Below are 13,163 nucleotides of genomic sequence, written 5' to 3'. Positions count from 1 at the left end.
GTAAATAGTAATAGGAGTAGTAGTAGTGGTACTGATAGCTGTGATAGTGGTTGCAGTAGGGGATCAGCATTGAGGAGCAGCAGCCATATGGTATATATTGGCAGGCAGAGCATGATCTAGGCAGCAGCATCCTTAAGGAACATGACAATTGGCAAGTTGCAGCAGTGGCATGATGGCAGCGGTGGCATGATGGAGGCAATAGCAGCAGCAGCAGCCGTACAGAACTTAATGGTAAGCAGGTTGGAGCAGTGGCATGATGGAGGCAACGGCAGCCATACAGAACAAGATCGTTGGAAGGTTGCAGCAGTGGCATGGTGGTGGTGGTATGATGGAGGCTGCAGTAGAAGCAGCAGCCGTACACAACACAATGATTGGCAGTCCTCAGTAGTGGCATGAAAGAGAGTGTGCTGTGCCAGTTTGAGCCACTGTTCCAGTCTTCCTGCCCAGAAATACATGGGTCAGGAAAAAAGGTATACCCCAGAGACTGGGTGTGGAGGCGGGAGCTATAAGCTTGCTAATTACTGCGTACACAGTGTTTCCTGGTGATAATGTAATTTGTCCTCCCTTTCTGCGTTTAGGAAAAACATTCCCCCGTTTTGCCTTGATAGCAAGGGTCTAAAAGCATCTCTATCCAGTAATAATCAGACTTCTTGATGTCAACAATATGCATGTCACTGCATTAGGAATAGGGCATACAGGCTATTGTGCCGAAAAGCCACTTCTTTCTGAGTCTACCTGACACTGAGATGATTGGGTTTCCTGGCCAGTGATATCTTCATCATCGTTCTTTTGCTCCTTCACCTGTGAATCCTCCTTTTCCTCTTGCAGTGGCAGCTCCTCCTCCTCCATGGCAGATTCCCTTTGTGTGTCCCCAACAGCTATAGGGCGAACAGCAAGATGCATTCCTCTTCTGCTGTCATCCCATGCTTCATGAGCATCAGTATCTGTTCCACGATAAATAGGGGAGGGATGACTTTGTTCATGCCGCATTTGTCACTGCTGACATACATTAGGCTCTACGATGGGCGACAGGCGTCCCACTGCCTGACCTTGAAACAACACATGCACCCTGCTGCTGAGGCTGTCTGGTGCAAGACAAAATCATTCACAGCTTTACACGGCTTGTACTAGCGTTCGACCATGTGCAATGTGGAATTCCAGGGAGTTGGTATGTTGCAGATTAAGTGGTGTAGCGACAGGACATTCGGTCACTGCAAGTATAGGAGAGTGTTCATTGCCATGTAAGAATGGCTAAAGTACTTGGACAGTCTCCTGGACTTTGTCAGCACCTTGCAAAAGCTAGTGTACCTATGTAGAAAGTGTAGCACCAATAGGTAATGAAGTTCGCCATGCATGTGTTTTTTCATCCAAGTTTAGGTCGGACAGGATATTATGCCCATTGCTGCTGACCACCTTGCCCAGTTGGAGTCGATGGAATAACAGCCAGCAATATGTTTGCTGCATGATATACTTTAGCAACTGCTCGCCGTTGGCTACTCTCTCCCAGGCTGATCAGCTCCAACACAGTGTGGCAACACTTGACCTGACACATATGATAGAAAGGAGAGTTTGTGCGAATGACTCTGTGCCCAGCTGCTGCTAAGGACGGGAACAGGAGGAGGCGGAAAGGTGCCTGATGTGGAAGCCTGGCCGACACAAGTATAGGAGATCAAAAGGACCTAGCCTCGTTGCCGGGGTGCCGCCTCGCTGCTGCCGGAAAAATCATTGTCCCAGTGAGCCTTGAAAGACATGTACAGTCCCTGCCCATAAGAGCTGTTCCATGTGTCCACCATGGCGTGAACCTTGTTGCACAGCGAGAATCGCAGGGAGAAGATTATTGACTGAAGATGGAGTGAAGGAGGAGTGAATGGGATAAGCGAAAAGGTATGATGGCGATGTGAAAGACACTGTCTGCATGGCTGCCACAAGGGGGACTGGGAAAAGGAGGGAACTTCTGTTGCAGTAGCTGGCTGCCACTTTTGCTTGCCCATGGGATACAGTGATGCAACTTCATGTGGTTCAATACAGGTAGAGCTGCAGAGCCTTCCTTTGTGTTTACCTGCCCATGTCTTACTTTGCTATTGCACAGCTTGCAAAAGACAATGCTTATTAGTGATCAGCAATATGCAAAATAGTTGTGGAGCCCCAGTTATGGGTCTTCAACACAGTGAAAGCCAGATATCCCTCAAAGGAAGGAAAAGCGAGCAAAGGGGTGTCCCCATTAGAGAGATCACCAAAGCCACCATATTAAGTGGCCACTATGTCAAGATCCCGCTCTTTTACAAGCTTTAAGGACGTGACGGGGGAAGACCTAAGCCAGCTATCCATCCACAGACAGCTGTTTTGGGGTGTTGCCCCTCATCGGTGTGGAGTAGGATTCTGGCTAACCGGGAGCAATGCCTTGGAGACTACTCAAACAAAACAATGGCTGATCTTAGGGAGACCAGCTACAGAAAACACTGTGGAGCCTCATTTAAGAGTCTCAACACAGCAATCCAAAGTGCAAAGCTCCCTGGGAAACAGTAATATGCAAAATAGTTGTGGAGCCCCAGTTATGGGTCTTCAATACAGTGAAAGCCAAATATCCCTCAAAGGAAGGAAAAGCAAGCAAAGGGGTGTCCCAATTACAAAGATCACCAAATCTACCATATTAAGTGGCCCCTATGTCAAGATCCCGTTCTTTTACAAGCTTTAAGGATGTGACAGGGAAGACCTAAGCCAGCTATCCATCCACAGACAGCTGTTTCGGGGTGTTGCCCCCTCATCAGTGTGGAGTAGGATTCTGGCTAACCAGGAACAATGCCTTGGAGACTACTCAAACAAAACAATGGCTGATCTTAGGGAGACCAGCTACAGAAAACACTGTGGAGCCTCATTTAAGAGTCTTGACACAGCAATCCATATTGCAAAGCTCCCTGGGAAACAGTAATATGCAAAATAGTTGTGGAGCCCCAATTATGGGTCTTCAACACAGTGAAAGCCAGATATCCCTCAAAGGAAGGAAAAGTGAGCAAAGGGGTGTCCCCATTGCAAAGATCACCATATCCACCATATTAAGTGGCCCCTATGTCAAGATCCCGCTCTTTTACAAGCTTAAAGGATGTGACGGAGAAGACCTAAGCCAGTTATCCATGCACAGACAGCTGTTTCTGGGTGTTGCCCCTCATCAGTGTGGAGTAGGATTCTGGCTAACCTAAGATCAACCATTGTTTTGTTTGAGTAGTATCCAAGGCATTGCTCCCGGTTAGCCAGAATCACAGCGGATGTTACATCCTTATATACAGTCATCCCTCATAATTTGGCCATGGTCTCCCTAGCTTGGTTTTTGAATGTCTACTCCGATTGATCTCCTACTTTTCAGGATTTTGTTTGTCGGGTTGTGCTGTTTCTGCTTAAATACAATGTCTTTATGTTCTCGCAACGTTACTTCCTACAGTTGACAGGAGTTTCCATGGGGGCGAAATTTTCGCCCTCCATGGCAAATATCTACATGGCATGGTGGGAATGCCATTTTTTATTCTCAGCAGATAATCTTTGATCTTTCCTTGGAGGGTGACTCTGCGACTCATCAAGTTCATTCCAGTACCTATCGTAAGGACATGTCAGGTAACACAACTCTCATGGCCACATCATGCCATCCTCCACATGTGGTCCGTAATATCCCTAAAGGGGAATTTATTCGGGCCAAAAGAAATTGTTCTAAAGATGAAGAATTAAACATGGAGATGGAGATTGTGGCCATGAGACTTGCGGAGCGCAGATACCCCCCCCCCTGGACCCTAGACTGAGCAAGAGCCAATGTATTGAACAGATCCAGAGACAAACTTGTTTTTCCGGACAGAGCACAACCCGACCCACAACCATGTATAAACAGGAAATCCAAAGAGCTGTCACTATCAGTGAAGCAAGCCATCATTAGGCTGAAGAAACAAAACAAACCCACCAAAGAGATAGCAAAAACATTGGGCGTGGCCAAAACAACTGTTTGGAACATTCCTTAAAAGAAGGAACGCACCAGTGAGCTCAGCAACACCAAAAGACCCGGAAGACCACGGAAAACAACTGTGGTGGATGAGCGAATAATTATTTCCCTGGTGAAGAACACACCCTTCACAACAGTTGGCCAGATCAAGAACACTCTACAGGAGGTAGGTGTATGTGTGTCAAAGTCAACAATTAAGAGAAGACTTCACCAGAGTGAATACAGAGGGTTCACCACAAGATGTAAACCATTGGTGAGCCTCGTAGGAAGGCCAGATTACAGTTTGCCAAACAACATCTAAAAAAGCCCTCACAGTTCTGGAACAACATCCTATGGACAGATGAGACCAAGATCAACTTGTACCAGAGTGATGGGAAGAGAAGAGTATGGAGAAGGAAAGGAACTGCTCATGATCCTAAGCATACCACCTCATCAGTGAAGCATAGTGGTGGTAGTGTCATGGTGTGGGCATGTATGGCTGCCAATGGAACTGGTTCTCTTGTATTTATTGATGATGTTACTGCTGACAAAAGCAGCAGGATGAATTCTGAAGTGTTTCGGGCAATATTATCTGCTCATATTCAGCCAAATGCTTCAGAACTCATTGGACGGCGCTTCACAGTGCAGATGGATAATGACCCAAAGCATACTGCAAAAGCAACCAAAGAGTTTTTTAAGGGAAATAAGTGGAATGTTATGCAATGGCCAAGTCAATCACCTGACCTAAATCTGTTTAAGCATGCATTTGACTTGCTGATGACAAAACTGAAGGGAAATGCCCCAAGAACAAGCAGGAACTGAAGACAGTTGCAGTAGAGGCCTGTAATGACCGGCAACACGCACAGGGAGGAAAAAGGGAAAGTACTGCCCAAGGGAGAGGGAAAGGTGGTGACCCCTAACTCTCCTTGCGGCTGGCACCTGACTGCCCTGACGTCCCTAGACGGGTTCCCCACCCGTGCGGCGATCACGTGCCTAAACCCTGGCTTTCCCTGAAATGAACCCTAGATAATGAACGGGCCGGTGGGATCGCTAGTCCTCACCACTGCACTAAGAGGGAAACACCAGGGAGAGGACAGACAAACACAGACAAACACAAACACCCAGGTGGACGACAACAACTGTCCACAAAGGTCCAACAGGGATCCGGAGGGTAGCGTTCTAATGCAACAATCAGAGAACGCAGCAACACAGCTCCAGTGGGTCAGAATAGATGTCCAGGCAGGAAGCTCTATATCTGGCAACCAGAGAAGTGTGAGAGGGGAATATAAGGAGGATTGGGAGTGCTGGACAAGGAACAGCTGAGAGAAGGAGCTACGGATCCCTGAGTGAGCCAAAACGGTTTGCAAAGCAAACCCAGAAAGCTACAATAAGGAAACATCCCTATCTTACATAGAGCGTGCAGCCAACCGCTGCGACCTCCTGACCCCGGGTACAACGGAGTCAGGCGTGGCTCTTGACACCCTCGTGACAGTACCCCCCTCTCTACGAGGGGCCTCTGGACACTCAGGACCAGGTCTCTCAGGATGAGAGGCATGAAAAATCCGAACTAGCCTGTCGGCGTTTACCTCAGACGCAGGAACCCACATTCTTTCCTCGGGACCGTAACCTCTCCAGTGCACCAGATATTGGAGAGAGCGGCGGACCCGACGAGAATTAATAATTTTGGATATCTGAAATTCTAAATTACCATCCACGACAACAGGAGGGGGTGGCAGCGGTGACGGTTCTAGAGGTGGAACATATTTTTTGAGTAACGACTTATGAAAGACATTATGGATTTTAAAAGTCTGAGGCAACTCCAGGCGAAAAGCCACGGGGTTGATGATGGCTACAATCTTGTACGGACCAATAAACCTAGGACCCAGTTTCCAAGAGGGAACCTTCAATTTGATATTCCTAGTAGATAACCACACATAGTCATTCACTCCTAGGTCCGGACCTGGCGACCGTCTCTTATCAGCCATGCATTTGTATTTACCTCCCATATTTTTCAAGTTAGCTTGCACCTTCTGCCATACCGATGAAAGAGATGACGAAAACCGTTCCTCTTCGGGAACCCCAGAAGACCCCCCCTCTTTGAAAGTACAAAATTGGGGATGAAAACCATATGCACCAAGAAATGGTGACTTGCCAGTGGATTCCTGACGGCGATTATTTATGGCAAACTCAGCTAAGGGTAAATATGACGACCACAACTCTTGGTTTTCAGACACAAAACATCTTAGATATGTCTCCAGGTTTTGGTTGGTACGCTCAGTCTGTCCATTCGACTGAGGATGGAAAGCTGAGGAAAAGGACAAGTGAACCCCCAAACGGGAACAAAAAGCTTTCCAAAATTTAGAAATAAACTGGGTTCCCCGATCCGAAACAACATCGGAGGGGACCCCGTGAAGCTTCACGATCTCACTGACGAATACCTGAGCAAGAGTTTTAGCATTAGGTAGTGCGGGTAACGCAATGAAGTGTGCCATTTTGCTAAACCTGTCCACTACTACCAAAATAACTGTTTTACCCGCAGACAAAGGTAAGTCAGTGATAAAATCCATAGACAGATGTGTCCATGGTCTATTGGGAATGACGAGTGGTAATAGAGACCCTGCAGGACGTGTATGTGAAACTTTTGCGCGCGCACAGGTAGAACAAGAAGACACAAAATCCAATACATCCTGACGCAACCTTGGCCACCAAAAACGACGAGACAATAGCTCCAAGGTTGCTTTACCACCCGGGTGCCCAGCAAGTGCCGAATTATGATGTTCCTTTAATAATTCGAGACGTAGGTTCAACGGTACAAACAATTTCTCTGAGGGGCAAGAGACCGGGGCGTCCCCCTGGGCCTCTAACACCTTCCCCTCCAAAGCAGAGTGTACCGCAGAGACAACCACTCCTCTTTGAAGAATGGGCACCGGATCACTCACATTACCCCCTCCAGGGAAACAACGAGATAGTGCATCAGCCTTGGTATTCTTTGCCCCAGGACGATAGGTAATCACAAAGTTAAACCTGGTAAAAAAATAGCGACCACCTAGCCTGTCTAGGGGTGAGACGCTTAGCTGATTCGAGGTACAGCAGATTTTTGTGGTCCGTAAACACAGTGACGGGGTGGACTGCCCCCTCTAAGAAGTGACGCCACTCCTCAAACGCAAGTTTAATAGCTAACAGTTCCCTATTGCCAATATCGTAGTTCTGTTCTGCTGCAGATAGTTTTTTAGAAAAGAAAGCACAAGGACGCCATTTGCCAGGAGACGGACCCTGAGACAGTACAGCCCCCACTCCCACCTCTGATGCATCGACTTCAACAATAAAAGGCTGAGAGACATCAGGTTGGACTAGTACAGGTGCTGAGGTAAACCTCTCTTTTAGAGAGGAAAAAGCAACTTTAGCGGCGTCAGACCATTTAGAAAAATCAGTCCCCTTCCTAGTCATGTCAGTAAGGGGTTTTACGATCACCGAATAATTTTTAATGAATTTCCTATAGAAATTCGCGAAGCCCAAGAACCGTTGTAGTGCTTTGAGGTTCTCAGGAAGATCCCAATCCAAAATTGCCTGGACCTTCCTAGGATCCATACGGAAACCTGACGCAGATAAATAATAACCTAGGAATTGTATCTCCTGAACGGCAAAAACACATTTTTCAATTTTAGCATATAATTCATTCGTCCGTAGGACCTGTAGTACTTGTCTGACATGCTCCTCATGTGTTCTCAGATCAGACGAATAAATTAAGATATCATCTAGGTATATTACCACAAACCTGCCTATTAGATGACTAAAAATGTCATTAACGAAATGTTGAAAGACGGCAGGAGCATTGGTCAGGCCGAAAGGCATAACTAGATTTTCATAATGCCCCTCAGGGGTGTTAAAAGCTGTTTTCCACTCATCCCCCTCTTTAATACGAATCAGATTGTAGGCCCCCCTAAGATCGAGTTTGGAGAACCACCTAGCACCCGCAATCTGGTTAAACAGGTCAGGAATGAGAGGAAGAGGGTATGGGTCTCGGATGGTTATCCGATTTAATTCACGAAAATCTAGGCAAGGACGCAGGCCCCCATCTTTCTTTTTAACAAAGAAAAACCCTGCAGCCACGGGTGAAGAAGAGGGTCTGATGTGTCCCTTAGCCAAACTCTCGGAGATATAATCCTTCATGGCTTGTCTCTCTGGACCTGAAAGATTATATAACCTGGTCTTGGGTAATTTTGCGCCGGGAATAAGGTTAACCGGGCAATCATAAGGACGATGAGGTGGTAACTTCTGACAACCCTTTTCAGAAAAAACGTCCTCAAAGTCCGAAACAAAAGTAGGTAGGGTAGCTATGGAGGCGACTAAGCAATTGCTATTTAAGCAATTTTCTCTGCACGGCTCACTCCACTCCAATATCTCCCTGGCCTGCCAATCCACCACTGGATTGTGCGCTACCAACCAGGGAAGACCCAGCACTACCGGAGCGGGAAGCCCCTCCAGAACATAACATGAGAGCATCTCGTTATGGTGGTCCCCTACCCGAAGGTGTAAGTTATGAACAATGTGGGTGAGATTTCTCTGAGACAGAGGAGCAGAATCAATAGCAAATATGGGAATAGGTCTCTGTAGTGTACAGAGAGACAAACCCATAGTGCGGGCAAAATGGGCATCTATCAAATTTACCCCTGCTCCACTGTCTAGAAAGAAAGAAATAGTCTCTGTCTTATCACCAAAAACAATAACCGCTGGCAACACAAATTGTGATGTACGTATGGAGGAAACGTATACCCCCCGGCTGACATCCTCCACACAGCCTGGGGTTAGTAGTTTTCCGACGTTTTTTTTGTTTCTGAGGAAGGAGGGACAGACATTAATGAAATGACCCCTCTCCCCACAAAAAAAACAAACCCCACGCCTACGGCGAACCACAGGAGGACGGACCTGACGAGTAGTTCCTCCTAGCTGCATAGGCTCGTCTAAGTCTGTACAGACTAACTGCTGCTTGGGAGGGGTTACCAATGGCTCCGTTTTTTTTCAACCTGTCCCTAAGGCGTCTATCTATACGGATAGAAAGGGACATAACTGCATCAAGGGAAAAGGGGGTCTCATACAATGCAAGCGCATCCTTAACCCTTTCGGATAACCCAGAGCAGAACTGACTCCTGAGAGCCGGGTCGTTCCATTGGGTATCCGTAGCCCATCTACGGAAGTCAGAGCAATACTCCTCTACCGGCCGCTCTCCTTGTAGGAGTCTCCGTAATTTTGATTCAGCCAGTGCGACTCGGTCAGGGTCGTCATATATGAGACCCAAGGCCCCGAAAAACTCATCCACTGACCGAAGCGCCTGAGAATCAGTAGGTAAAGAGAACGCCCAGGACTGCGGGTCCCCCTGCAGCAGGGAAATAACCACACCCACCCGCTGTTCTTCATTACCAGAGGAGTAAGGGCGCAGTTTAAAGTATAATTTACAGGCCTCACGGAAAATCAAAAACTTGTCCCTTCCCCCAGAAAATCTGTCAGGGAGAGGGACCTTGGGTTCCGCAACAACCTGGTTACCAGTAGCAACCGCTGGGCTTGCGGTCTGTTGTAATTGCTGCTGTTGCTGGAGGACCGATGCCTTCAATCCTGCCACCTCCAAAGACAGGCCATGAGATTGTTCGGACAGAGCAGCAATTTGATCCATACTGGATTCTAAGTAGGTAAAACATTTTTTTTTTTTTTTACCTACACAAAAATAAGGGCCAGATATAATGTAATGACCGCCAACACGCACAGGGAGGAAAAAGGGAAAGTCCTGCCCAAGGGAGAGGGAAAGGTGGTGACCCCTAACTCTCCTTGCGGCTGGCACCTGACTGCCCTGACGTCCCTAGACGGGTTCCTCACCCGTGCGGCGATCACGTGCCTAAACCCTGGCTTTCCCTGAAATGAACCCTAGATAATGAACGGGCCGGTGGGATCGCTAGTCCTCACCACTGCACTAAGAGGGAAACACCAGGGAGAGGACAGACAAACACAGACAAACACAAACACCCAGGTGGACGACAACAACTGTCCACAAAGGTCCAACAGGGATCCGGAGGGTAGCGTTCTAATGCAACAATCAGAGAACACAGCAACACAGCTCCAGTGGGTCAGAATAGATGTCCAGGCAGGAAGCTCTATATCTGGCAACCAGAGAAGTGTGAGAGAGGAATATAAGGAGGATTGGGAGTGCTGGACAAGGAACAGCTGAGAGAAGGAGCTACAGATCCCTGAGTGAGCCAAAACGGTTTGCAAAGCAAACCCAGAAAGCTACAATAAGGAAACATCCCTATCTTACATAGAGCGTGCAGCCAACCGCTGCGACCTCCTGACCCCGGGTACAACGGAGTCAGGCGTGGCTCTTGACACCCTCGTGTCAAGGCCTAACAGAGCATCACCAGGGATAAAACCCAGCATCTGGTGATGTCTACGCGTTCCAGACTTCAGGCTGTAATTGACTGCAAAGGATTTGCAACCAAGTATTAAAAAGTGAAAGTTTGATTTATGATTATTTTTATGTCCCATTACTTTTGGTTCCTTAATAAGTGGGAGACACATATGCAAACTGTTGTAATTCCTACACCGTTCACCTTATTTTGATGTAAATACCCTCAAATTAAAGCTGACAGTCTGGAGTTAAAGCACATCTTGTTCGTTTTTTTTTTTTTTTCAAATCCATTGTGGTGGTGTATGGAGCCAAATATGTTAGAATTGAGTTGATGTCCCAATATTTATGGACCTGACTGTATAACACCTCTGTGTGTGTTATCCCACTACTGTGACAGTGTAGTATTATCCCTGTGCTATAACACCAGTGTGTTCATGATCCCTATTATGTGTAACTACTGTAGATAATCTGTGGAATAGGAATAGCAACATGACACAGACTGGAGACAAAAAAAAGCATTTTGCTTTAGGCCTCATGATAATTTGATACACTCCTGGCCATAGGTACTCAAGAGTAGGGTTGAGCGAACCCAAACTGTAAAGTTCAGGTTCGTACCGAACTTTAAGTTTTTTTTTGGTAGCCGGACCTGAACCCGAACATTTTCGTAAAAGTTCAGGTTCGGTGTTCAGCGATTTAACGGGGCTTGTTGAAAGCCAATCAACAAGCGTTTAACTCGTGTGCCCTTAGAAGTCATCACAGCCATGCCTACTAATGGCATGGCTGTGATTGGCCAGGTGCAGCATGTGACCCAGCCTCTATATAAGCTGGAGTCACGTAGCGCCGCACATCACTCTGCTCTTACTAGTTGTAGGGATAGGATGCTTCTGCTGTGAGGGAGAGATTAGGAAAGACTCTGATATCTGCACTTGGTGTGAAGTCTGCAATCTACAGTGTTTTTTGTCTGGGAGTGCAATGCAACATTTTTGTACCCTGCCCTGAGCCCAGTGAGAATGAAAAAAAAGTTTTAATCCGTCTGTTAGTTAGGTGGGTGTCGGCGGCCATTTTGTGCAACAGCAGTGCACCAGCACTGCATATGTGCCAGGGACAATCCTTTAATCCTGTTCTTGTAGTTCAGTGGCTGGCATATACCCATTTTTAAAGTGCACCTGCACTGCATATGTGCCAGGGGAAGGGAAAATACAGTCTGTGAGTTCAGGGACCCAGGGGGTGACATCCCATTTTTTAATGTAAAGTACCCCTGTGCTGCATTTCTGAGAGTGAAATATAATCAGTTAAATCCATCTGTAAAGTCCCTCTGAGGCCTGCACTGCATATGTGACAGGCAGGCACATAAATTCAGAAAATCCATCTGTTCCATTGTAGGGGTGACATAGCCACAATTTTTTATCTTAAAAAGCCCATGTGCTTAATTTGTGAGATTGAAATATAATCTAATTTGAATCCATTTATGGTTAAAGAAACCCTTTTTTCTGGGCAATAAAGTACCTTTTTGCCCTGTACTACATGTCTGACAGTCCAATAAAACAGCCAAATACTGCAGTTACATTTGTTGTTGAAAAAATTTTGCTGCTAGAAAGTACATTTGCAGCCTGCGCTGCATTCCTGTCAAATAAAACCAGTAAATACCGCTGTTACATTTTTGGGCTTCAAATTCCCATTTTTGGGTGTAAAGTACCTCTGAGGCCTGCAAATGTCAGGCAGGCACATAAATCCATCTGTTCCATTGTAGGGGTGACATAGCCACAATTTTTTATCTTAAAAAACCCATGTGCTTAATTTGTGAGAGTGAAATATATTCTCTGTTAAATCCATCTGTTTCATTTAGGGTTAAAAAAGTACCTTTTTGCCCTGTGCTGCATTTGTGGTAGTTAAAGAAATACAGTTAAATCCATCAGTTTCATTGTGTGTGAGGAAAAAAAGTTTTTGGGGGGCAATAAAGTACCTTTGCTGCCTGCACTGCATAGCAGACCAGGCAGTAAGTTACAAAATTCATCTGTTCCATTGTTGGGTGACATTAACCCATTTTTCGAATCAAAAAAACCATGCTATGCATTGTTCACAAGGAACTTAATTTAGTAAAAACATCTGTTACTTTGGAGGGTGACCGCAAAAAATTAGGAGAGCGTCAAACAAGGGATGTGGCACTGGTCGTGGTGCTGCTGGTGTTGGTGGAGCTCCTGTTGCAGGTAGAGGACGTGGTCGATCTGTGCCAGCTACATGCCCAAGTGAAACACCTTCCTCAGGTGTGAGTAGGCAACAGAACCTTCAGCGTTATTTGGTAGGGCCGAATGCAGCTCTATGAATGGTGAGGCCAGAACAAGTATAGGCGATAGTAGATTGGGTGGCTAACAATGCCTCCAGTTGCTTCACATGGTCTCCCACCCAGTCCCCTGATGAAAGATCAGAGTTGGCACCTGCAGCCCATGGCCATCAGTCTTTCACCTCACCCCCTTGCAAATCAGCCAAGCAGTCTGAGTCCCAAGTCATGCAGCCACTGGCGTACATACAGGGGTCACTCTGGGCTGCCGCCGCTGATTGATCTGAGCCGATGGGGGTCTTTGGGATGATCTGAGGTCTGATGGGGGCAGAGTGGGGGTCTTTGGGCTGATATGAGGTCTGATGGGGGCTGACTGGGGTACTGATGATAATGGGGGTCTTTGGGATGATCTGAGGTCTGATGGGGCTGAGTGGGGGTCTGATGGGGGTCTTTGGGCTGATCTGAGGTCTGATGGGACTGAGTGGGGGTATTTGGGCTGATCTGAGGTCTGATGGGGGCTGACTGGGGTC

At 46.9% G+C, this 13,163-nt stretch overlaps 1 protein-coding gene across 1 annotated transcript in view; it reads left to right on the top strand.

Annotated features, from left to right (window-relative positions):
* The first annotated feature begins 1,140 nt into the window (after nt 1–1,140).
* LOC122924213 (olfactory receptor 5G3-like) overlaps nt 1,141–13,163 on the top strand; it is a 56,274-nt gene continuing 44,251 nt past the window's right edge. The window contains exon 1 of the mRNA XM_044275132.1: nt 1,141–1,168. Coding sequence (XP_044131067.1) covers nt 1,141–1,168 — 28 coding nt within the window. The remainder of the gene's footprint in view (nt 1,169–13,163) is intronic.

Source organism: Bufo gargarizans, unplaced genomic scaffold (genome assembly GCF_014858855.1).
Source record: "Bufo gargarizans isolate SCDJY-AF-19 unplaced genomic scaffold, ASM1485885v1 original_scaffold_901_pilon, whole genome shotgun sequence".
In the NCBI taxonomy this organism is placed as follows: domain Eukaryota; kingdom Metazoa; phylum Chordata; class Amphibia; order Anura; family Bufonidae; genus Bufo; species Bufo gargarizans.
Note: the sequence above shows the minus strand (reverse complement) of the source record. Positions and strands in the feature narration are given on the sequence as shown.